Source organism: Chiloscyllium punctatum, chromosome 10, assembly GCF_047496795.1.
Source record: "Chiloscyllium punctatum isolate Juve2018m chromosome 10, sChiPun1.3, whole genome shotgun sequence".
Taxonomy (NCBI): Eukaryota; Metazoa; Chordata; class Chondrichthyes; order Orectolobiformes; family Hemiscylliidae; genus Chiloscyllium; species Chiloscyllium punctatum.
Genome location: NC_092748.1, coordinates 68,984,452 through 69,011,153, shown reverse-complemented (window position 1 = coordinate 69,011,153; position 26,702 = coordinate 68,984,452). Strand labels below are relative to the sequence as shown.

Genomic DNA, 26,702 nt, shown 5'->3' with positions numbered 1-26,702 from the left:
GATTCTCAATCTGTACATCGATGAGAATAGTTCTGTATTTCCACGTAACTGAAATTAACCATGCCTGGAATCATTCTTGTAAATCACTTCTGCATGCTCAGTAATGCTTTCACATTTTTGCTAAAGTGTGGTGCCCAGAATTGAACACAGTACTCCATTTTGTTAATGTAGCAAGGAGTTTAGCAGAACTGATGAATGGAAGGGGCTGTAATACTGACTAGTTGAGAAACTCGACCCTCAAAGAAAGATGTGTGTGGTTTCTGTTTCAGCTTGGACCCAAGTTGACACATTGAGGCCAAGCCAGTGTTTTATGTAGGTTTATCATCATTTCTTGCTTTTGATTTCTAAACCAAGTTGAAGAGTGTGGTGCTGGAAAAACACAGCCAGTCAGGCAGCATACGAGGAGCTGGAGAATCGACGTTTCAATCATGAGCTCTTCATCTTATGCTCAAAACGTCAGTTCTCCTGCTCCTTGGATGCTGCCTGACCTGCACCATACTCTTTGACTCTGGTCTCCAGCATGTGCAGTCCTCACTTTCTCCTTTGTGTTCTAAAACTCTATTGATAAAGCCCAGGATTTGCTTTATGAACTGCTTTCTCAGCTTGCCCTGTCACCAACAATATTTGTGCACCCATACCTTCTGGTCTGTCTGATCTCACATCCAACTTAAAATTATGCCCTTTATTTCAGATTGTTTCTCAGTGTTCTTCCCACCAATATGAATCACTTCACATTTCTCTGCATTAAATTTCAAATTTGAAATTTGTCTGCCCATTCCATCAGTCTTCCTGAGTTCTTTCAAAATGTATCATTATCCTCCTTATAGTTTACAATATTCTGAAGTTCTGTGTTATTTGTAAATTTTGTACATCTAGGTCACATCAGGAAAAACTGGGGTCTTAACACTGACCCCAGGTGCCCCACTGTATTACTTCCCTCCACAAAAACCAATTGTTCACGGCTACTGTTCCTCTCATTCAGTGAATTTTATATCCATACTGCTACTTTCTCTAGAAGAAAGGTGAAAGCAGGATAGAAGCATCTGCATCTGCATCAACTATTGCAGTCTTCAACAAGAACAACAAAAGGTCAAGTCTTGTACAAGATGTTGATTGTCCCATCCATCAAAATATTGTCCAGCATTTTGTGGTGCGTACTATGTTGAACATTAGGTTAGTGAACCTTTTGGACATAGGTTTATGGTGAGAGGGGAAAGATTTAAGAAGGACCTGTGGGGTAACTTTTTCATGCAGAGGATGTGTGTATGGAATGAGCTGCCACAGGAAGTGGTGAAGGCAGGTACAAATACAACATTTCAGAGGCTTTTGGATGGGTACATGAATAGGAAGAGTTTGTAGGGATATGGGCCAAATGCTCGCAAATGTGACTAGGCCAGATTGGGATGTCTGGTCAGTATGGATGAGTTGGACTGAAGTCTATTTCTATGCAGTATAACTTACTAAGTCAAGTTCTTGGAGAAACCCAACATGCAGCACAATTCTTTGCAGTAGCATGTAAAGAAGAGCTGACTGAGGAGCAATGCCAAAGACATTTTCAAAATTCCATCCATGGCACACAAGAATGTCAATGAAGTTCAAGGGTAACTGCAATATCACAGCTTACAAATTCCTGTCAAACAATGCAAGAAGTCAATGTCATATATCACATGGACACTCAGAAAAGCTGAAGCATTTAGTCCCATCTAATACCTTAAAAGAAATGGATAGCATTCGCTATGTGCCAGGATTAGCACTTGGACAAATGTAAATGTCATCCTTTTACACATTTTTATGAAATGTACTCTGGAAACTGGTACAATGTGTTGTAGTCCACGTATGAACTAATAATCGCTTAGATACCTTATGTATTCATGGACACTCAAAACCTTTTACATTGTTAATACAGCAGGAACTGATGTCATCAGTCTACCAGCATGCACAGGTCTACATATCATCCCAATCCATGAGGTAAACATTCCATCAATTCCAACATAAAAGATTCCAGTCTGCAACATGGTGTCTATCCGTGACCTGACTAATCTCAAACCAGACCAGTTTGATTCCATTGGTAACTTTAAAGGTGATGCAGTATTATATCTGAAAGATGATGTCCAACTTAGCATGAACACTAAGTGTATTATTCACATTCATGGTAACTTCAAACTGGAATTTCAAATTAGTTCCATAGTTTAAAAAAAATCATTCACCAATTTGAGCATCGCACTGATGGTGCAATTCCATTACTTGTGTTTTGAACAAAGTTGGGAAGTTTAGGTTCAATGTAACTAAATATTGCACAAAAAATATGTTCTACCCTGGAAAAGCTTAAGCTCAAGTTTTCAGACATTAAACATTTTTCTAAACTTGATGCAAAGAATGTAGGTTATTGATCCATTCACCTTTCCCCAGAGTTACAGGAATGAACAACATTTAGAAAACCTTTCAGTTGATCCTTATTATTGCCATTTGGTTATCTGTTGGCCAGGATATATTCCAACAACTTATGGCTTATGGCATAGAGAATTTGCCAGGTTGTCTCTGTATTACAATTGACATTACAGTTCTTAAGGCAAATAAAACATAAGCATGATTAAAAACCTTCATGAGGAAGAAAATGTGGATTAGTTTTCAACAGCAAAAAATGTCAAATCAACATGAGCCAAATCAACTTCTTTAGATCGATATTCTCTTTAAACATATTGGACTGAATCCTACCAGAAAAAAAAGACGTACAAAACATGCCTATACCCAAAGATAAAGGTAACTGTAATAGTATCTTAGTGTCTTCAACTTTTTATCTCTGTGTATTCTGTGCATCTCACCTTCCCCATGTGCTTTGTAAAAATAAATACTACATGTAGCTGGAAGATCACCAACATATTTTTCAGTCCCTCTAAAACACTTCAACTTCCAGCAATGTATTCTTCAGGATTAGCACATTTGAAGTAAAAAAGGCCTCACCCTGTATTAAAACCGACAACAATGTAATATTCATAACTCATCATATGCATTTATCCACAATGACAGACACACCATCACCAATTGTGATAATTGGATAACTATTGCATCGCATTGTTTGACTGCCAAGGCATTATCTTAATTTTTAAAGATTTGTGCAGATATGCATCTTTGTATGGATTTATCAGAGTAAGTTTCCTATTCTTCAAAAAAAAATATAATTTTGCAGATGTCAGAAAGACACAAAATCTTTAAGACAACTAGAAAACATGACAACATGCAATGCTCCAGTATAAAAGCTCTCTATCTTAACTCGCTACACATTCATTTAATTGGTCATCGACCTAGATCAAAGAGTCTGTTTCCATGCTGCATGATTTTCATTTTTCGTATATAACGTATTGATCATAGGGAGAATGCAGCAAAAGCAAAAGCGTGTGAATTAGAAAGTGTGCTGAGAGGCCCTGTCAATCATCGTTGGGAATTCCCTCATTAGGTTGCAAAGAAGACTTAGCAGAGTTTTTGTGTGGAAATTTTTGTCACCATAAGAGATTGGACAGAGAAATTGGGAAAACGGAATCGAGATCTTATGGGAAAGTGGAATATAAATATGTTTAGTCAAGGAGCTCTTGGAGTCATTGACCTTACGATAAACATTGGTTAATAGTCTGTTCCAGGAATGGAAACAGAGAAGGCAAGGAAAATAAATAGCTAAAAATGGATTGCGAGCAAGTGAGAAAGGGGTGGAATTTGAAAAATGGGTGAAATTTTCAAGTTCAAGACTGGAGCAGAATTGGGCACTGGCACAGTCATCACTATGCAGCATCTTTAATATTTGAAGAGTGAAGTTAAATGGAATCTTATTTCAGGAGTAGAGTAAAAGACAAGGCAATGGAATGAGAATGTTAGCAGATAAACTGAAGACTTATAAGAATAAGATGCTGAAATTAATTACCCAGCACTTCAAATTTATAGGCGGGAAGCCTGAAAATGATGTGTCATTGCCAAAATTAGCTAAGATTCAACAATACGTACAAAATAACTTGTCTTAGAGAGAAATATAAATTAAAAGACTTGAATTGGAATAAAACGAGAAGGAATTAGAAATGAAAAAGAGAAAGAAAGAAAGAAAGAAAAGAGAATTGAAATTAAGAAAACTTGAAGTGGAGGGCATTGCGAAAGAAAAATGGAGAAATGAGAAGTGAGATGCAGTTATAAAAGTCTCAAATCCAAAGAGATGAGAACTCTGGCAAGACGACCTGTGAGAGAAAAATTTAGCAGTCGAAAGAAAGAAGAGATAGCAACTCAGAATAATTTCCATTTTAATGAGAGATTATATTTAACTACAAATCTTTGTTCAGTGTCTGAATTTACAAAGGATGCAATTGAAAGATATTTCACCTTATTTGAAAAGGTACCTGGGAAGAAAAAATGGCCAAAAGATGTTTGGGCCTTAACGTTGCAGCATGTTTAAACAAGTACACCTATAAATGTATATGCCAAATTGTAGGAAGAGCAATCTGCTGACTATCAAGCACACTTTGGAAAGAAAGCAGATCTTAATGCATAATAATTTGTTGCATTTCAATTAAAATTTACACATTAAGAAAGAAACCTTGTCAGATGTTTTGTAGGATTTGCAGGAGAAAGAGAAATGATACAAGTTCATTTCTTTCGATCACTGAAGGTAGAGAAAAACTTGAGAATGCAAAGGAACTCATGATTATGGAAGAATTTCAAAGTAGTCCAGGCAGGCCCAGGGATGTGAACAGGCTCTGTTTGCAAGTCACCTTGTGTGCAAGTTGAAATGTAGTTCAGGACAGTATAAAATAGACTTTCCTCAGTACAGGAAACTTTTGTATGTTGAATCTTGAAAATGATAACCCTGTATGGAGTTGCATTCGAAGATACAAGCGTTCATAAGTTGGGAATTGTAAATTGGGAATCCCCTGTATTCCAGCAAACCTTAAAATTTATTTGAATGAGTGCCAAGTATCAATAATCTAAGAAGCAGCAGTTCTGACAGATACCAATGATATCTCTCTCACAGTTATATGTCAGGAAATAAGGGAATTGGGAAACCATGGTGAAGTTGTATTGTCAATGGACTCAAAATTCAGAGACCTGGGTAATGCTTGAGGAACCTGGCTTTGAATCCACCATGGTAGATAGTGGAATTTAAATCCAAAAACATCTGGAATTTAAGGTCTAATGATTATGAAACCATTGTTGATTGTCATTTTTTTTAAAAACTCATCTACTCATCTAGTTTTATTTCACTAATATTCTATTTCAATGGAAATTATCACTCCTAATAGAAAACGATCTGTTATGTTTACCTGCTCAAGCCTACAAATGACTCTAGACTTGTAATTTGAATCTAAGCAGTTCTTATAATCTAGGCGAAGGTGAGGACTGCAGATGCTAGAGATTAGAGTGGTGTTGGAAAAGCACAGCAGGTCAGGCAGCATTCGAGGAGCAGGAAAATCAATGTTTCGGTCAGGAGCCCTTCATCATGTTCTTATAATCTAACCAGTTGACTTGATCTCATCTGAGTACTGTACTGTACTTAGTGCAGTTTTAATCTCCTTAGCTCAGGTAGAATAGGGAGTGCAACCAAGGTTCATCAACTTGTTCCTGGGATATTAGGACTGCCCTATGAAGACAGATTAGTCAAACTTCAATAAAAGAAAGTACTGGAGAAACTCAGCAAGTCTGGCAGCATCTGTGAAGAAGGCACAGAGTTAATGTTTCAATCCAATAACTTGTTCACTTCAAAATACTGTTGATACTGGAGATGCTTTCTTTTGGGCAAAATTGAGTCTTTATTCTTCAGAGTTTTGAAGAACGAGAGCTGGTTTCATTGAAACATACAAAATCCTGAAAAGAATAGATAGGATAGGTGCAAATAAGATGTTTCCCCTGTTTGAGGAGTCTGAAAGCAGGAGGTATGAAGGAGAATTAAAGAAGATGCCACCTAGTTCTGAAATTAGGAGAAATTATTTTACTGTTATGAATCTTTTGAATTTCTGTGGATGGTTCAGTCTTTCAGTATGTTTCATATAGAAATTGGTTGATAGATTTCTGTTTGCCGCGAGCATATAAGGTTATCGGAAAGGAATGGGTAAAAAGCATTGAAGCCTTCCCTCAGCCATGATCATATTGAATGGCGGTGCAGGCTTGATGGATTGAATGACTTGCTCTTGTTCCTGTGTTTATTTGCATGCAGGATTGATTGCATGTTTTGTGCGGGTCAGTTGTCAGTATACAGATCCCATCGCCTCTTCCAAAATTGCTGGGAAGCAGGACTACGTTGGAAAGCCAGCATACTGCTGAGGGTAATGACATTAAGGTTTTACCCACCTCCAGCCCCACCCCGGAAGTCAATGAAAAACTCATCCCTGTGTTTAACTCTGAAAATAACAAACAAAATCATTTGGAAATTTGTACATTGCACAGTTGTAACATGACTGTAATAAAGTTGTCATAAACAATGAAAATTCAAGTGGGTTATAATTCAGTGTATCCTGTAATCCAAACTATTCAGTCAGCAAAACTTCATAATTTTCCTGAAGTACAGCGTAGGAAAATTAATGAAATAAGCACAGAATTCTAATGCAATATTTGAAATGCGTTTTTTTTGATGCATCATGCACAACAGTAATAGAACTCTTAAAGATACGTTTTCTGTCTTCACAGCTCCCATCGAACCTTTGCTATGCAAGTTTGCTGATGGTGGTCAGAAAAAGAGACAAAATCAGAACAAATATGTGCAGAATGGACGAGCGTGGCATCGAGAGGGCGAGGTGAGACTTGTAAGTCTCAACAAATCAACTTTTGATACCTCCATCCATGCAAACTACTACTTCACTTCTGACATCCTTTTCCTCTCTAAAGTCCCCAAACATACTTTCTTCTCCCAAATGATTGACCCGACTAACTACTTCTATATCCTCTCTGCTGTCATCCAGCAGATGGACCGGTGTTCAATTTCTGTTCCCATTTATATAACGGAAATCAAAGAAATGACTGCATTGGCCTCTCTTCCTTTTCTTTCTCTGGTTTCCCTCAAGAATCTATTCCCCATTCCTTTTACTGCTCATCCAAATGCTAAAACTAAGTGACGTCATTCAAAAACACATGTATGCTGACACCCAGTTCTACCTGATCAAACCTCTCAGCACTTCCACATGCACTAAATTGTCAGGCTCCTTGTCCAAAATACACAACCAGGTGATCAGAAATTTCCTATAAACTATATATTGAGAAGACAGAAGCCTTTGTGTTTGGTCTCCACCATAATTTGCTACCTATCTACTGATTCTGACCCTGAGATTAGTGCGACTATGAAAATCCTTGATTTTCATTTCCATAAATCACCTGTTGCTGAAACTGTCATCCATGGCTTTGGTACCTCTAGATTTGAGTATTCCAGTGCATTGTTGGTTGTCCTTCCCTGTTTTCCCCTCTGCAAAGTTTTGATGTCCAGGTTCTATTTTCTGCAAGTCATGTTTGTCTAAGACTGCTATGATGGTTACTAGATGCATTACACATCAATCTTAAAACATTAAATTTTGTTTCCAAATCACCCCATGGTCAGACTGCTCCCTAACTCTGTAACTTAGTACAGCTCCATGACCGTCCAAGGTATCCACACTCTTCTAAGTAGTGTCTCCACAGCATCTCTGATTTTCATTGGTCTACCATTTGTGGCTGTGCCTTAGTTACTTCGGGCCTAAGCTCTGTCGTTTCTCTGTAAACTTTTCCACTCCCAAGATATTCCTTAAAACCTCGGTGCTTGTTGACATCATAGTTGGAGGTCTCTCTCTTTAATTTTATTGTTATGTTCCCTTGTTCTGGACTCCTTCATCTATCTACATTATAAATTTCTTCAACCACCTTAGTCAGTCCAATTAAATCATCTCTTAGTCATTTGTATTCAACAAATTAGATTGATCCAACCTTAAGCACAAGGGCAAAGTTTCTTTCCTGAGGGAACAATGGCAAGAGATGCATGTGATAACCTGATCTCTCTCTCTCTCTCTCTCTCTCTCTCTCTCTCTCTCTCTCTCTCTCTCTCTCTCTCTCTCACACACTCACACTCACACAGTAACACAGACACACACACACAGTAACACAGACACACACACACACAGTAACATCAACATACAGGCATGATTATTAGTTAAATGTTCAAAATTAATTCTTTGTTCTCTGTATGTCACCGAGCATAGCATAAAAGGTCAACATTAATTTAACCTTGTCAGTAAGCCCAGTATGGATGGTAGTAAGTGTAGAAGTTAAGGAGATATTGCTTCTTTTTTCAGGCAGGAATGACACTCACATATGATCCCAGTGCTATGCAAAATGGGTAAGTAACAAAATTGATTTTGTATATGAGTAAATGCTCATTTGGAATCATATTATCATTAAAATTTTATTATTTTTCAATGCAAGTGTCCTTTTCAGAGAATTTAGTATATTTGTGTTTAATTCTGTCTCAAATATCAAGTGTGATTGACCACCATCGGCCACTTACTGTTGCTTTTTAGATTTTATTCAACACCATACAGCGTTGCAACAAATAGAATGATTGCTCAGGCATCTCTCACACCATACATTGCATCTCCCGTTTCAGCCTATCAGGTTGGTACTCTCTCAGTTTATATTAATTTGAATTATTTTGTGGAACTATTGATTATAAATCTGCATGAAATGATGTGCAAGTTGCAAAGAGTGGAAGATAATTGGGCAGTAATTTGTCGATGCGCATCTCGAATTTTAAGTAATGTTTTTGAGCTTTGAGCCATTTCAGCATGGTAAAATATTACGTAAGTGCAAGCTAGAATTATTACTGGAGTGGCTGCTTCAGAATTACTTTTAATTATTTTAAAAATTTTGGGCCCCTTGATAGCTGAGTTTATGTAATCAGTAGCTGAACCATGCAAACTGGAAAGGTCATAGTTAAGTCCGCAGCTGAATGAGCAATCTTAATCTGACCAGAAATATAACTGGTGCAGTTGGCCCCAAGCCCATGGGTTGTACTTGCAACTTATTTATTATCCATTCATACTTTGGAAATGTTCACAAGTGGATATTATGTGTGGATAAGATGAGACTCGGGTGGTATTGAATAAGGTATTGATATTTGCTGTCAAACTGCAGACAGTAATTCTGTCTACTTGGATGAAGTGCGAGAAGACAACCAGACCATAGAACCATAAAGCAGAACGACTCAATATTTTGAAAATCAAAAAACTGGCTCCTTGAAAGATATCACACAAAATTGTTCCTGTGAATTGCAGAAATTTGAGATAAATAGACTAATAAATCCAACCATAGAACTATATTGCAGATGCTGAAAATCCAAAATGAATCCTCAAATTGCTGCAAATACTCGTTTGAGACAGCATCTATAGAGAAATAAAGCTAATGTTTAGGTCAATAACCTTTCATGTTCTGACCTTTTTACGTATTTTCTATTCATTGGTCAGAAATTCTAGAATATTAATACTTACGGTGCAAGTGTTGAATTGTATATTTACATTATCAGGCATTTGCTTTGTCTGTTTTCCCTTCGGTCTCTTGTTAATAGATTCTCAAAGCAATATGATATAGCAGTGTTATTTGTCAAAGTCTGAAGACAATTCAACAGGTTCCCTTTTTGCTAAATGTAATTTAATGGTTTCAACATCGTGTTCTAGGTGCAGAGTACTTCCTGGATGCCACATCAACCTTATCTTATGCAACATGCGGTAAGTTTTCATGAAAAAAACGTTTGATTCTGAGTGGTGGAGAGTGATAATTAAATTACATTGGCTTGTCAGAAAATTTGGCAAATATTTTTCCGAATTTTCCCTAATATAATTTTAGTGCTGCTGTGAATGAATGACTCTAATAGATAAGCAGCAGTTACTGAAGTGTCTTAAAGTGAAAATAGCAATCCGTAAGAACAAGATATTCCACCTGCATCAGCAAGAAAGCTCACTGGTTCAGTGATAATCAGACACTTAAGTGCTCACCAACAGAATTCTTAACTATTGGCCAGCACACTGCTGGCCCAAGAACCAATCAGAGCCAGCAACCATTTTGAATGCCAGTACCACTTCAGATTCCGATTGCTGGCTGCATAGCAGTGCTGAAGGCAGCTAGGAGAAGTGATGGGGGTTGGTGGTGTTAGAAATGGTAAGGAAAGGGAAACTATATTAAATAGCCACCACCCTGAACCCCATCTATGCCTATCGTCACCCTCCGACTGGGACAATTGAGGACATCCTATTGTAACAGTCAGGAAGGCTGCTATTTTCTTGTCTACTGTGTGGCACGGTGGCTCAGTGATTAGCACTGCTGCCTCACAGCACCAGGGACCAGGGTTCAATTCCCACCGCAGGCGACTGTCTGTGTGAAGTTTTGCACATTCTCCCTGTATCTACGTGGGTTTCCTCTGGGTGCTCTGGTTTCCTCCTACAATCCAAAGATGTGCAAGATAGGTGAATTGACCATGCTAAATGCATGAGTCAGGGGTAAATATAGGGTAGGGGAATGGGTCTGGGTGGGTTACTCTTAGACGGCATGGTGGCTCAGTGGTTAGCACTGCTGCCAGGTTCGATTCCAGCCTTGGGCGACTGTCTGTGTAGAGTTTGCACATTCTCCCTGTGTCTGCGTGGGTTTCCTCTGGGTGCTCCGTTTTCCTCCCACAGTCCAAAGATGTGCAGGTTAGGTGACTTGGCCATACTAAATTGCCCATAGTGTTAGGTGCATTAGTCAGAGGGAAATGGTTCTGGGTGGGGTACTCTTTGGAGGGTTGGTGTGGACTTTTCCACATTGTAGGGAATCTTAAAAAATCTACAAAGAAAGCCACTTGGGTCAGAGATGGCTCAGGAAGGTTGACTATGAGCATTCCTATCTACAATTTAACTCCTGAAGTGACAGGAAGGTTGTGCATGTCTCATAGAGGCCAAACCTGTACAAGTCCTCTTGTAGGAGTTTTTCTACCTCTGATTGGAATTCTTAGATATAGCCAAAAACAATAAGAGTAAACTTCTCCCTTCAGTTTATTCAGTAGTTCTTGCAGTAGACAATGGCAAATTATTTTTCTACCTGTTGTATTTGTGTTTTATGACAGTAGTATATCTTGCAGATGGTGAAACGGAAATTGTGCAGCCTTTGTTTTTCTAATTCTCTCAAATATCATGATTGGCTCCTGAAAACTAGAACAGTTTTTTAAAGATAGTGCTCAACTGATCTTTTCTATATTTTTAGTACTAATGCTGAATTTACATCCTGTAACTAATACTTCTCTTTCATCCTCAATGAACCTGAATTCAGTGAAACATCTGTCTCTGTCCCCACTATATCACAAATCAGGAGTGTGTTAGAATACTCCTCACTTTCCTGGATGAGTACAATAATCATCATGAAGTTTGATCCCATCCAGCCTGGTTGATTGCCACAACATGAGCAATGTTGGATAGGCCATGATCCTATTGAGTAGCAGAACAGGCTCAAGGGGCCAAATGGCTTACTGCCATTCCTATTTCTATGCATCAATATTCATTTCTTCCATTACTGATACTCAGGAACAGCAGTGTGCACCATCCACAAGATGCACTGAGAAAATCACTGATGTGTTAGAAAGGACCTTCACACCATATGACTACTACTATCTAGAAGGACAAGGGCAGCAGAATCAGGAGAACACTGCTACCTTCTCCAAGTCACTCCCCATCTTGACTTGGAAATATATCACTGTTGCTTCATTGTTGCGGGGTTAATATTCTGGAACTCATTATTGAGCAGCACATACATCAAATTGAGTTGCAATAATTCAAGAAGGCAGCGCACCACTGCTTCTTCAAGGGTAATTAGGGATGGGCCAGCTGCCAATGCCCACATCCCATTAACCAACACAGTAATCTTTCTCCAGCCTGTTAAAGATCGGTGTTCCTCCAGTCTACATCTGTGCACCTCCACTTCCTTTTGCGTCTCCATTGACTACTGTGTTTCAATTGCTTAAGCCCTGACTTTGGAATCCCTATTCTGAAATTCGGTAACTTCCAACCTGTCCTCCATACCTTTGCCTGCCTTAAGACGATTCATAATATTTAACAACTTGGCCAAGTATTTTGGCCCCTGCCTTATTGTCTCCTTACATGGTTTAGTATCAAACTGGGCATGACCGTAGACATAGATGGAGTTCAGGGTGGTGGCTAATCCTCCTGCAAAATATATTTAGACATTTTACTTTCTTAAAGATGCAATATGAAGGCAGGTTTTGCTAGAATGTGTTATAAGTACTTTTCTCTTGTATCCTCACAGATAAGTTAAAACTTTGGTCCAGTCATATCTTGACAGTCTTAATTACATTTGCTTTGTGTGGTGTAAACTAATTAACAAAGCAAATATTGCACAGGATGCATTAGGACTACATAAATGATGTAGAAGCAAAATAAATATTAGTATTCCATATAGTGAAGATGTGTCTGAGAATCAGCAATACTTTCTCAAATGGACATGTAGATATATATGCACAAGCTGCAAACAGATCTACACCATCAACCTTTTTGAAATATTTTTTAAGCATCTCTTCCTCTTTCCAAATGAAATTAAGTTCATGTCAAAAAAGGCTCATGTTTACTCTGATTTGTTGCCAGCTGAATCAGCATTTCTTTTTGCTATGTTTGCATTTCATGGTGAATGATTTAAAAAATATTCTGCTCGAGTAGTAAAATGAGTTATAATGCAAAAAGGATAGCATAATCAGGCTGGTAGTGACTTAATGAATTGTTATTTCTGTGGATTCAGCATTTCATTAAACTGCAGCCTGTAGATCATTTAATATCAGCACGTGTGTTGGATGAGGATAATTTAACCCGTGTCACACTGACTGTACAAAATAAATTTATCTTGATTTCATTTTAAGGATATAAACATTGCATTCAACAGTTAGCAAATTCTGGCCTTCAAACAATTTATCTTTAACTGAAAGTTTACAATTAAGTAGTTTAATATGAAAAGTGTCTTCAAGGATAATGTTGAATATCAATGATTTTGCAGTACGAGTGCTTTAGTCTGCTATAGTTAAAGATTGTAAGGTAAAGTAGGTGTGTTCTCTCAAATTATTCATCTGAACAATAATGTTTTACTAGAATTAGCATTTTATAGTCATCATACTTGTCAGCTGAAACATTTGGTAGATAAATTATGGGTTGGATTTTATGAGTCACCTCTCAAGTGGAAAGAAGGTGGACCTGTGAAATAGAGTGCTGTGATAGGCTGCCTTTCTATCCATAGCTGCCCTCTGTAGGTTTTTGAGAGGATTGGGAGAGTTGTTGGATAAGACCCCTGCACATGGTCGATTGAGGCTTTTGATGCCTTCTTTTGTCATGTGACAAAATGTGCTAGTCTGAGACTGGCTTGAGAGATGATCAGGCAATTCTGAGTGCAAAATGTTGTTCCAATAGAGTGAAATGGTTTATTTCATTGTCAATATTAATACCACATCATGTTAAGTTACAGTATGTACGATGGTTGAGAACTGGATTCTGTATGCAGAAATTCTGGTATCATTTTGGATTGAGAACCAAACTTAAGCTCATAAGCTGGATATTCAAACTCAATTGCTGTACTACTCAGCACAGAATTCATAATCACTTGCTTAGTCGTTTCTGTTAGACTTGCAACTTTTATTTTCTTTTGTAATCAAACCTAATTCCTCAATATACTCTCTTCCCTTTCATTTAGGGAGCAGTGATGTCGCCATCTATGGATCACCATATGCCAATGCAGCATCAATCAATGATAACCCCACTGGCACAGCAGATGAGTCACCTCTCATTGGGCAGCACAGGAACGGTACATGGTGTTCCAGAGCAGGGTCATTTTAGCCTTTACTTCTCTAATGAAAGTTTATCTTAAAAGAGACATTTATTGCAGAGAAATGTTTGCAATTCATAGCTGAGAAATGAAATAACTTTGGGCCTGCAATATTTATTTTCTCATTCTGGCTGAAGATTGATAAAATCTTGTCATCTTTTGCGGAATGTGTTGCCATCCCTCCTCAAGCAATGAGGATGTTTATGGATGATGATGGATGTTTATGGACCCACCTCTTTGTGTTTGAGGTATTTAATTGTCCACACCATTTGTGACTGGATGTGGCAGGATCTTAGAGCTTTGCTCCAATTGATTAGTTGTGGAACTGTTTAGCCCTGCTGTTTACATGTTGCTTCTAATGTATGGCATGCAGGTGTGTTATAGCTTCACCAGGTTAACACCTCTTTTGCCTCGTGATGCTCCTGGTATGCCCTCTTGCATGTTTCATTGAGCCAGGTTTGATCTCCTGCTTGAAGGTAGTGGTGGAGTAGGAGATATGCTGGGCCATGAGGTGATGCTGCTGCTGCTGCTTGCCCACAACATTTCATGGATGTCCTGTTTGAAGTTGATTCTATTTAATACAGTGGTAATGCCACACAGTATGATGGAGGATAATCTCAATGTGAAGACAAGACCTGGCTTCCAAAATGATTTTCTGTTAGTCACTCCTATCAATACTGTCATGGACTGATGCATCTGCTGCAGGCAGATTGGATCAGGATGAGATCAAGTATTTTTTTTTTCTCCTTATTGGTTCCTTCACCACCTGCAACAGGCAGTGTAATACAGATGGAAGGGGACTGCTGTTGTGCTATCACTCAAAATGTTTCAACATCTCTCTCTGAGAATAGTTTCATCCACTCGGAAATAATGTAGTTGCCCGTGAGCTGCAAGAACTGTTTTAGAAACTACTTTTTATCATATGCAGATTCCGAAGTTGGTCTATAGATTTTCCAACTAATTTCTACATTCTTACAATCAATTTGTCCCTCAACAGAAAATTGGTTAAGTCTAAATCTTTGGCTTATGAAGCTTCACTCCACTTATCAAATGGCACATTGAGCTTAATTGTGCTGTAGCCAATAGTTTCAAGATCGTCTCTTATTATGAAGCTTTAGTTCATTTTAGTAACCAAGTAGAAGAGCATCTGCTCCCCTCTAGGCTTTAGGACTTGCAGTGTAGGGAATTAAATGAAATTCATTTAGCAAAACTGTTCTTTTTCCTCATGTTTATCTTCCGATTTGTGCTTCCAACAATCGATTGAATTTGTAATCCAGCTAATGTGTTACCTTATCTTGTCACGTTCTTTCCTCTGTTGATCCCTTTTATCACCATTTGCTTCATACCCTACTTACAGCACCTCAATTTCTTCGCTCCATCTAACTATTAGAAAATCTTGCTTTGACCCTTTTCTCTCTCATCATACAGATATTCATTCAGAGAAAGTAGCAGAAATAAATTGTTTTAAACGTTCTTGATTGTATTTGATACTTTGAACCATTGCAGTTTAAGATATGTCAAACCCATTATAGATCAAAAATATATTCGCAAACACTTGGCAGTTTTCAAACATTGTGATTGCATTGGAATTGGTACAAAATTAAAATATTTTGGTACAGTAGACTGTCAATTTAACTAAAAATGAAGGTTTGAGTGTACCACACAGGTATAATTAAGCAATGTATTCAGATGTTCATGATCACTGCAACAGTGAGATTATGAGTGCCAAGAACTGTTGTTTTTTATTTATTTTAAAGTACATGCCTGCTGCTACAGCTATGCAGGGAACATATATTCCCCAGTATACACCTGTGCCCACAGCTGCTGTTCCAGTGGAGGTGAGTGTTTGTGTGCATATAACACGTCCTTCAATTATAAATAGTTAACAAAATAAGAATACTGTTTTTATGACTGGACGTTCAATGGAATATGTTCAGATCATTGCATGTCTCAAAGTAAGAAGTTAACTTTCCACACTCGCTAGAAGTCAGCAGCAATATTTCCAGGTAGAGAGATAGTTATATCTAAATAAATTATTGTCAACATTTTCTATAGCAAACAGCCAAATGCACAAGTATATGAACACATGACTAAATCTAGGCATTGGATATGTTACAGGAATTCTTGTATAGAAATGGGAATTCTATATAATTATAGGATTTTTAGATTAAGTATTTTAGGTTAAATATTAAATACATGGCTCATTATTGTAATGTTATTGGCTAATTTATAATGCTTCCTACTTAACTTTTAACATACTTGTTACATTCACATCACAGCTTAATAGCTGATCCAAATTGCATAAATAATTGATGCACTTAAGTCATCTCTGCCCATTTCAATAAGTATGCTTTATAGAACGCCATATTGGAAATTTATACTGTCTGTACTGCCTTTCTGGATCATTGTCTCAGCAGTAAAACAATGACATCTCTGTGATTGGTGTTTTGAACTTAATTCCATTGTATCATTTTAAAAAAAAATAGATAATATTGAAAAGCTACAAGTAAGTTCATGACCCATGATTTCAGCATGATTCTTATTGATTGTATTTCATCATCACAGGAGCCCAGTGGCCAGCAGCAGCAAGTTTCTGTAGAGACATCAAGTGAACATTCTCCCTACTCCTTTCAGCAAACCAAGTAAATCTCAGGTGCTAATAATTATTGCATGTGTTGGTGATTTTTTTTCCCTCCTGTGCAGATTTGAAGTGCATTTAACAGAGTTACAGCAACCAGGTGTCCACACAGTGAGCCAAATTTAAAAGCAGGAACATCATAAATATGCTTAAAAATAATTTCATCATATATACAGTAAGGCATAGTAAAGATAACATGTAAAATGCTTCTAAATACTTCTTTGATAGATTTTAGAATAGCCCTCCTGAATTATTACTTTGAATGAATAAAGTAATTCTTTGGCTATTTTGGTACTGTAATCAAACATTGGGCTCAATCTCCCCAGCCCCTGAAAGACATCAGCATTGGTGAATCAGTTGGAAAAATGTGATGAGAAATAAGATTCTTGATGCCAAGAGCAAAAGGTTTGATTCTCCAACAAAGCGTTGACTGGCAAGATGAGAATCTCACTATTAAGTAGCTAGAGGCCCTTTTGCAGGTCATTATTACCTCACCTCACCTCCCTGACGTGCAGGTTCCCATTCTCCCTGGCAACTCCGACTTGCTGCTGAATCCTCCAGGGCATCCATCTTGGACAGCAATCTCCAAAATTTCAGTGCGAGCTCCATGGGCAGCAACCACCTGCACAGCCCATACACATATTGGCATTGGACATGTACCATGCTCACTGCAACCTCATTGTACAACTCCGACATCAAGATCAGTCGGAGATCCAGTCATATATCAGTCAGGGCTGCCTGTCCAAGTTGATTTGTTGGGTCATGGTTAGTCCTGGAGGTCAGCTCAGTGACGGTCAAAAGAAGTTACCAGGGGCTGATGCTCTGCTGGGCAAGTTGGGCAAATCCGTTCTGGAATTGGAGGCAGCAAGCTGGCATGCAGGATGGACAACATTTGTGAAGGGTGGGAGAAACTATAGTGTATAGAAGGACATGGGTTACTGTGGGAGGAGGGATGGTATCATCAACAGTCTAGCTCGACAAAGATCAGTGTAGCATGATGGTTGGTATGACTAAGCTGGCTCAAGCTCAGTTAGTAACATTGGAGGTAAAGTTGTAATTCATAGGGGTATTTAGGACCATTTGGAAGCTCAGAACTAATGGACTTGAGAAAATGGCAGAAAGAAAGTAACATGGAGCTTCAGGAGGGGCCCCTGATTTCCAGGCTGAGCCAGCAACTCACTGAACCAAGCACAACCTCATTGTCTTTGATATTATGCAACTGGTAAATACTCACTGGAAATTAGAAATGGCCGTGATCACATTTAGAGTGGGTACGTTTTTTTTTCCAGTCTTAGCAATTGGGCTCTACTTGTAAGTGAAGTGAGGCTCTTCAGGACACAATTGCATTAATCAGGCCCTTTCGCAGTACAAGTTAAAGTAATCTGTAATTATCACACTCTGAATGTGAAATATGTGCAGTCACCAACTGTGTGGAATACATACCTTGGTCACAAGCAATCGTGACCATCTCACCAGTTATTACAGATTGAAAATACTTATTTCAGGACAATGTCACAGATCAAAGCCCAAAATCTGGTGCAGAACCTGTAACATGAAGGAGTGGGTGATCATCCTATCCTGGTGGCTGTGGAAGGGTGACAGCTGCACTATGTGACTAGTTGCTTCCAAGGAGCAACTCGGAACTTGTGTGGGATCTCACCATCTTCAATCCACAAATGTATCCAGGCTGTTACCAATTCAATTTGTGACAGATAACACCATTTCAACTTGTTTCCATCTGAAGAGGTTGGTGCTGCAGCCTAGGCTTTGCCAAGAGACCTGGCTTCCCCCAGAGGCATAATGCTACAGGTATTGGATTGAGAGCGCCAAATCATAACATGGCTGACTTCATCAAGTCATCTGTGATCATTGGTACCACATCTTGGAAATCAGCACCAATTACCCAGGAAGCTACCATGATGCTTATAGTCTTGAGAGCTCCCATGTTCTTGCTTTCTTTCATGGCCTGGATACCTTACAATAATGGCTACTGGGAGAGAAGGGCTGTCCTTTGTAATCATGGCTGATGACTCCATTCACAACTCCCTGACTAACGCTGAGCATAGCTGCAATGCTGCCTCTTCTTTGACCAGTGCCATCATGGAACATAATACTTTGGTGGTTTGTGTTAGAATCAGTTGGGGGGAAGGGAAGGCCTTGCAGTACACTGTAGGCAAAGTATGCCAATAATCCGAGCATTATGTGTGATGGCAAATGCAGAATGAAAGTGAATGTTTTCACCCCTTTGAAAACCTTCCATTGTGATGATCCCACACTAAACAATGTGAAGATGTTAGCCTACGGTGGCATTGGGGAGAGAGTAGCATTGTTTTAGACAGAGTTTCTTTGCTGAATAGCAAGACGTTTATGAATGTGCACTTGTATTTGCAATGAATGTCCTGAGCAGTATTTGTTTTTGGTTCCATGCTCGGTATTTGTGCAGTAAAGGACAATTGCTGGCTGACCGTGCTTGTCCTGATTACATGCCTGAGCTTTAAAACTGATACTGGTACCAGGAATCATGGCAGGTTGCAGTTTTTATTGCAAATACTCTGATATAAAAAGTAGTATAGGATGAGGGGGATGTCTCAGAGGTGTAATGCATAGCTAATAAGGTGAGTTTCAGAAACCTCACTATGTCACACAGCGAGAAATCCTCCCTGAAATTCACCAAAATTGACACATAGCTGAGTTCTGACTTCAACCCATCCTTGACATAAACATTCAGATCCAATACATCAACAAAAGGAAGGCACAACTTTATGGTTAAGTGACAAGTGTGTGTTACAAAAAAGTGTTAATGTTACACTAAATAAGTACCAATTCATTCCAGTCATACTCTTATGAAATAACATATGCATGCAGCATAAGCTGAAGCCTAAATCTACATCAGTCTTTATTTTCTTATTAAGCAGTCTCTTGTGAGAAATATAATCTGAATGAACAGAAATGTGTGCAGCAGTGTTCTGTGTCCGAAACGTTTACATTTAACGGAAGTGGTTTAAATCAGTTATTTACATTCATGTGCATTTGTATCTTATACACTGAGATTACTTCATAAAACTGAATTTGACGTTCAGTGAAAATGAGTTGCTTATTTTCTCATTAATGTTCGACCATTTTATAATCTGGTTAGTCTGAGGTACGGCTTATTTCTCTGTGTTATGCTGCGTACCTCATTAATGGATTATTATTTTTGTCATCAGGGTGCATCATTTCTCCTTTGCATTCAGGTTTATTGTACAACACAGTTCTGTTTCTCACAGGTGACATTCGCACATGACAAAACACATGCTTGTCTTTTCATGATCTCTCATAATTAAAATCTATACTTGTGATGATAGCATAGTCTGCAAACCTTTGGAGATCATTTATTTTGATGATTGTGGGGCTTTGAGTACAAATGGACTCGTCTATCTACCTACAATACAGCAATAATTAACAGATCATGGAGCACATTGCAATATCAAGATTATGTGAAAAATGCAATATAAAATGGAAATATTTCATTCTTCTTTCACTTAGCATGAGTCTGAATGTTATTTTATTCATTCAGATAAATAAAAACACTTAGTTTGGGAAGAAAGTAAAATCTTTTGTGGAAATAGTTTGAAAAATTGGGTGCAGGAACAAACGGACTTGAGTCTATATATGTATAAGACATTGAAGGTTACAGGACAAGTTGAGCAAGCTGTAAAGCATATAACACCATACTTTTATTAATAGAATCATGGAGCACAAGAGCAAGGAGGTTATGAATTTCTATAAAATATTGATTTGGCCTAACTGAAGTATTGTTTCTAGTTCTGAGTGCCACACGTCAGGAGGATGTGAAGGTATTCAAGAAAGTGCAGAAAATGTTCATGAGATTGGTTCCAGGAATTACAAATTTATGTAAATACATTTGAAAAGTTTGGGCTGTTTTCTTTGGAGTAGCAATTTAATACAGGTATTTGAAATCATGAGGAGCCAGACCAGAGTAGATAGAGGAAATATTTTGATGTTGTTGGCAGAAGAAGCAATCGAGGAATGAGAACAATTTTGACACATTAATATCTGAAATCAGGTTCATTGAAGGTATTCGAGGGGAGAATTAGATCATTACTTGAAAAGGAAAAATGTATACTTATGGAGAGCAGTGTTGTCATAACAAGCCAACTGTCCTCCTTCAGTGCTGTAACAGTTCTGTGAATTATCTGTCTTTTTTTATCAAATTTCTTTTTGTAAAAACTTGTCTTCCTCATTTTTATATTTCAGATGTGCAATAATGACCCTTCCCCACTAAGCGGAAGACATTCAAGGACTGAACAATCATGGCTTCTAATTTAATATGCTTGAGCAATTGTTAACCTTTTGCACAGATTCTGAAAAAAATTTGTAATAAAATCAACTGAAACAGACTATTTTGGTATAAGTTCTGTGAAGTATGTAGAAATACTCACATTCATCAAGGGTAAATAAATCTCCAGGAAATAAGTTTATTTTATTAAGGAAAGAAAGCTTATTTTTAAGAATTTGTCTAAACCATAACAAACATTCTGTACGCATAGATTTAGCGAGACACTTATTCAAGGTGCATGGTAGATTAGTCTTCATGGACTAAAGACTTCTGTTATGATCTATGTGAATTCTTCTGTATTATATGTGATTCTTCTGAAGTTCAAATCAGACCAGATATCCTCCACTGATGTACTACGCTTGCTGTGTGAGTGTTGTTGTGAAGTGTTACATTGTTATAGAGTCCTTTGCCTGCCTACTCTACTATAGGTAGTGTGATGTGATACACATTTTCATTTTTCCTGAAGCGACAATTTGCCTTAAATCTCATGTTTCAGTAGCTTTTGAAGCATTATAAAACCTCGATAAGATGTAGTGCTTTGGCCATACAAAATGGCTCAACAATGCCTTGTAAATCAGCTGAAATAGACTTTTATAGAGTTGATAGATCTAATTTGACTGGTTGTGGATCACACCTTTTTAATGTGTTGTCAATTTTTTTTTTATAATTTTTATTATTTTTAGCCAAATAGTAATTGAACTAGAAATTTTAAGACAAAGCATGTGTTGGGTGAAACACATTTACTTAGTTTGATGAAATTTTAACAAAGGAAGTGTTTTAAGGTGGTTGGACTGTAAATTCATCTGATAATAGGAATGAGTTAGGAATTAAGATATATAGTGAAAACAAAAAAAACTTTTGCTTTTCTTAAAATAAGTTGATGTTGTAGTCTTATTAGATAAAAGGGGAAAGAATGGGTGCGCCTGTCATTACAGAATTCTTTTCTTCTGCTTTAGCTCGTTTTTAAAGTTGCTAAAGCTAAGATGATTTATGACTGCTCAGAAGATAGCAAACAAATGAGTTCTTCTTTGAGCAAAAAAATGCAAGCTAAAGCAGTTTTGTTCATTTGAAGATAAACTGAGAGATTGGCATAATTTTGAATGGGTACTAGCTCTCTGTTAGGTATATATTAAAAAAAAGACTTGGCACTTTTAAAAGTTCATATTACCAAAGAATTATGAGCTAGCAACTAGTCAAATGGAGAAAAAATGTTTTCTCTCAGTCTAGAATTTCTTCTTTTATTTTATGCCGGACCAGTTTGTGATTAAATGTGCCTTTTTACATGCATTTGCATTTCTTTAATGTAAGGACACAAAGAAGCATGAAGGAAGGTTTTGATCCAAGCAGTGCCACACTTTATATAATTTTCATTACCATCAATTTCACTACATGTGCTAGAGTAATAAGAGTGATTTTGAAGCTATGAAATCCCACTGATAACTATTTGGAGCTTTACCTTATAGAATCAGTTTTATTTCATGTCAGGCTAGTAAAGCTCACTTCATTTATTCATGACTTCGTATTTAAAAATAAATAAAACAGGTCGTCTTCCAAGAGACCATGCATTTGTCTGGTCAGCTGTCTGATCAGTTATCTACCTCAAGGTTCTGTTTTCTGTTTTACTGGGTCAGGTTGCTGGACCTGCCTGCCTCACCAGACCAAATCACTCTAGCTCAGGAGCTAGGGCTAAACAATTTATTTTTTCATGAGTTTTGCTATTTTTCAGATTTATTATAATAAGTCAATGTATTAAGTTCTTGTCATCAGTAAATTTCATAGTTTCAAAATATTTGCTGCTGAAAATAATTTTGTTAAATAGTGTTTGTTAGATTCTCAACACATATAACTTGTAAAAAGCAAACAGTTGTGGTATTACTTGATCAGTACTCCCTATAATATTTCTGCTGTGTCAAAGTTCCAGGCAGATTACAGCATTACAATGTACTTGGATGATTGCTAGAATCAGAGCTACAGACAAATATTGGATTATTTTGTATTGTTTAAGAATGAAATCTGAGAGGTCTATATAACTGTGTGGAATTGGCTGCTGTTAATATCTGAACTAAGTGCCATAATCATTATCTGGATAAGATTTGGGGAAAAAAACAGACTTACTGTACATAAAAAAAAGCAGTTACCTAAAACATCACATTGTAAACAGCCATTAAATTATAAAGAAACTTAATTTATGAAAAAAAGACCTTTTGTACAGATTGTTTGAAAAAGATTTTCATAGATGTCTATATGATCAAGAGTTAATTTTTTATTTTTGTTTTACTCGTGCCACAGACTTGCCAGTGGTAACTTATTTGTCCGGTTCCAAATGACTCATTCTGTAGTTTTGTGTCCTAAGATATAAGCCAAGAAAACATTCTTTGAACTGTAAGTTAATTTAGATTGGTACCTTAGTATTTCTGTTCATTTTCTTTTGGAAAACTTTTGAATAAAAAACGACCAAGTGAAAATACTACATCTTAGAGTTGTGCTAATCTCGTTATTATTCATTGTGGGTTTTTAATTCCTTAATGCTGTGCACTAATATTTGTTCCTTTTATACATCTGTTTCTCTGTTTCTTACTGTGTTATATACACACAGGAATTTAATCATTTAGCTTATGAGAAAGATAATCAAGGATGGTGTAGTAATTATTTACAAAGAGAATATGTTCCAGAGCGATTTGTAGCAGACCACCTTAACCAGTGGTACACCTTGTCATGCATTAGTTGCAACCAAATGTATAAGCTCAGGTATTTGCCTGACCAAGTATTTGTATACAGGTGTGTCCTGTACACAATGGGCTAGCACACCATGTGAGATTCTTTGTATTGCTGCACAGATCCCTGATGGGTGGTGCTTCTGAACTGGACTTTTAATTAGTGACACGGGTAATTAAAAGGAAATGTGCAGGTAATATTAAGAAAAATCCAAAGACATTTTATAGGTATGGTAGGGGCAAGAGAATTACCAGGTGAAAAGAGGGCTGCATTAGGGACCAAAGTGGCAATGTGTGAGTGTGAAGCCGGTAGATGTAGCTAAGGGTTTAAATTAGTAATTTGCATCTATATTCATGATAGTGAAGCACGCATGGGTGTAAACATTAGTGGTATTATTGAACAAATTGGCATTGAGAGGGAAGTAGTAGTATTAGTGGGCTTGAAAGGAAATTAATTCCTCAGGCACAGATGACATTTATCCCAGAATACTGTTGGGGGCAAAAGAGGAGATGGCAGGACCTTGAGATTCATTTTCAAATTCTCTCTGGCCACGGCAGGGATGCCAGAGGATATCACTCCTCAGAAGTTTCTCAATGTATCATTCTAACAATGCTTGGCTCCATTCATAGTTACTCAGCTAATAGAATAGTCCATGACCTAATGTTCAATGGCATTATCATCAGCAAGGCAGGTGTTCTGCAATGAATGACTCTCCTCTTGACTCGACAAATGCCTCTGCCACCCATACTGCAAAGTTAAGATGAGTGTGAAGAATAGTCTCCACTTAGGTTTCTGGACATATGTGTAGCTTTACTCAAGGAACTTGACACCACTAAGGACAAAGCAGTCCACCTAATGGTGAACAACATCTGTTTCAGCATCTATTTCTTTCCACCGGTATATCATGACCTGTGTGCTACCAACAGACTGAAGCTTTCTTCAACAACACTTGTCACTATTTTCAACAGCAAGGGCAGCAGATGTGTGGGAATGCAGCTGCCTCTGAGTCAGATTGCATTCTGACAAGATAACAGCTGGGTCACTTTCACTATCTTCTTTCTTGGGCTCCTTGTGTACAAGCAGTCTGTGCTTCAATACTAGGCACGACAAAACTTACCAAAATGCATTTGGGTTATAGCTACACAAACACAAACACAGCAGTTATTTACATGACCAATCTTTAAATCGCATCCTACATTTTACCAGGGTCATACTACCATACCTCATATACAGTATGCCCTACGCCATCCAGCACACAAATCCTCAGTTGCTAACTATCACCTAATTCAGACAATTTTATTGCAGGAAAAGCTGTTATACAATTTCCACGTGAGGCAGGTCAGCAGAGGAGGCATTGCTGACCTGAAAAGCTCACACACTAAAAGAACATTGTGGAAATCACAGGGAGTTGCTGTCGGATATAGCAAAGTTGGAAGCATGGTTCCAGTATCAAATCAGTATGTATGTGGTTGCTTCAGCCTCACAGAAGTCAGCTCCCTCTCTCTTTACTACCTCTTCTTCCTAGTTGGGTAATATTTACTCAAATTTTCACCTTGTTCAGCAGGTGCACTACAACAGTGAGGGTCAGTGGAGGACATGGAGAGGTAGAATTGCATCATTGTTGCTATTGAGGACAAGGAAGGTGAGGAGAATGATGACAAAGACAGAGGAATGTCAAATTAAAGCCCACCCATAAGTACCTGAAATGACCATTTTCATATAATCTTCGGTAAGATCCTTTTAGTTGCAATCCCTGTGCACCAGCTTGTTGGGAGGTTCTGAAAGGATCGTGCAATTGAAGATGTGGAACATGAGTGATTCACAGAGTCTAAACAATACAACTGGAATCCAGCAAACAATGTTGGGCCCCTTGACATCTAAGGAAAGATAAACTGACATTGGAGGCAATCCAGAGAAGGTTCACTTGGCTGATACCAGGTATGGAGGATTTCTCTAATGAGAGGTTCAGTAGATTTGGCCTGTACTCATTGGAGTTTAGAAGAATGAGAAACAATTCTGTTAAAACTTAAAAGATTGTTAGGAGGCTTGACAGTGTTGACGTTGAGAAGTTGTTCCGCCTAGTAGCAGAGTCAAGAACCAGTGGCTATCATCTCAGAGTAAGGGGTCACACATTTAAGACTGAGATGAGGAGAAATTTCTTCTCCCAAAGGAAGAAGTGAATCAGTGGAATTCTTTATTGCAGAGGTTTTTAGAGGCTGGGTCATTACATATATTCAAAGCTGAAATGGACAGTTTTTTTAAAAAATCATTAAGGAATCAAAGCTTCTGGGGAAAAGCAAGAAAGTGGAGTCGAGAATTATCAGATCAATGTGATTTCATTGAATGACGGAGCAGACTTGATAGCCTGAATGGTCTACTTCTCCTATCCGTTATGGTCATATGGCAGAGCAGTTTGTAAGAAAGTGCGCATTTCACGTGAAAAGACTATCCCTGAGTTTAGAAAGAAGTTCAAGGAACATCACATCTGCACGTAGGCTGGAAAGGTCAGTGTGTAAAACTGTGCAGCAATTGATATCAATGGAACATTAAGTAAGTTTAAATTTGATTCCCGACAATGTAGAAACAGGCCTTTCGGCCCAAAAGGTCCACACCAATCCTCTGAAGAATAACCCACCCGGACACATTTCCCTCTGACTAATGCACCTAACACCATGGGCAATTTAGCATGGCCAATTCACCTACCGTGCACATCTTTGGACTGTGGGAGGAAACCAGAGCATCCGGAGGAAACCCACGCAGACACTGGGAGAATATGCAAACTCCACACAACCAGTTGCCCAAGGCTGGAATCGATAACTGCACTGCAATCTAAAGCAGATTTCTGGATAGGAACCAAAACATTCTGTGTAAAATAGGCTGCCCGTTCCCCAAAAAAACAATTTCATCCCCTTTTAATCACACACTGTGGCATTGGGAAGGGTAAGTTGGCATTTGGTCACTTTTAAGTTGATTGGGTTGAAATACAATGCATGTGTCATGCTTTGCAATTAAGCTAGTTTAACTTGTACAAGAAAGGATGCCTCTAATTTATAAATGATTCAGTCAGTTGGGTGATGATTATTACCATTGACAAATTTGGAAAAAGTAATTTGATGCCATGTCCTAGTTGGGGAGTTTTTCGAAGAATTACCTCTGTAGTTGAAGAAAGCAAGGAGT

The 26,702-nt window shown here is 37.9% G+C and overlaps 1 protein-coding gene across 5 annotated transcripts in view; it reads left to right on the top strand.

Annotated features, from left to right (window-relative positions):
• Positions 1 to 23,280, top strand: part of LOC140482264 (RNA-binding motif, single-stranded-interacting protein 1-like) — a 205,015-nt gene extending 181,735 nt beyond the window's left edge. For 2 of the 5 annotated variants that reach the window (XM_072579444.1, XM_072579446.1), the window contains exons 7-14: positions 6,658 to 6,773; positions 8,286 to 8,329; positions 8,511 to 8,604; positions 9,663 to 9,713; positions 13,702 to 13,812; positions 15,591 to 15,671; positions 16,399 to 16,475; positions 20,729 to 23,280. In XM_072579444.1, coding sequence (XP_072435545.1) covers positions 6,658 to 6,773; positions 8,286 to 8,329; positions 8,511 to 8,604; positions 9,663 to 9,713; positions 13,702 to 13,812; positions 15,591 to 15,671; positions 16,399 to 16,475; positions 20,729 to 20,756 — 602 coding nt within the window. In that variant the 3' untranslated portion in view covers positions 20,757 to 23,280. Of the gene's footprint in view, positions 1 to 6,657; positions 6,774 to 8,285; positions 8,330 to 8,510; positions 8,605 to 9,662; positions 9,714 to 13,701; positions 13,813 to 15,590; positions 15,672 to 16,398; positions 16,487 to 20,728 lie in introns of all 5 variants that reach the window. The other 3 variants (XM_072579445.1, XM_072579448.1, XM_072579447.1) reach the window with 3 other exon arrangements.
• Positions 23,281 to 26,702: the final 3,422 nt, after the last annotated feature.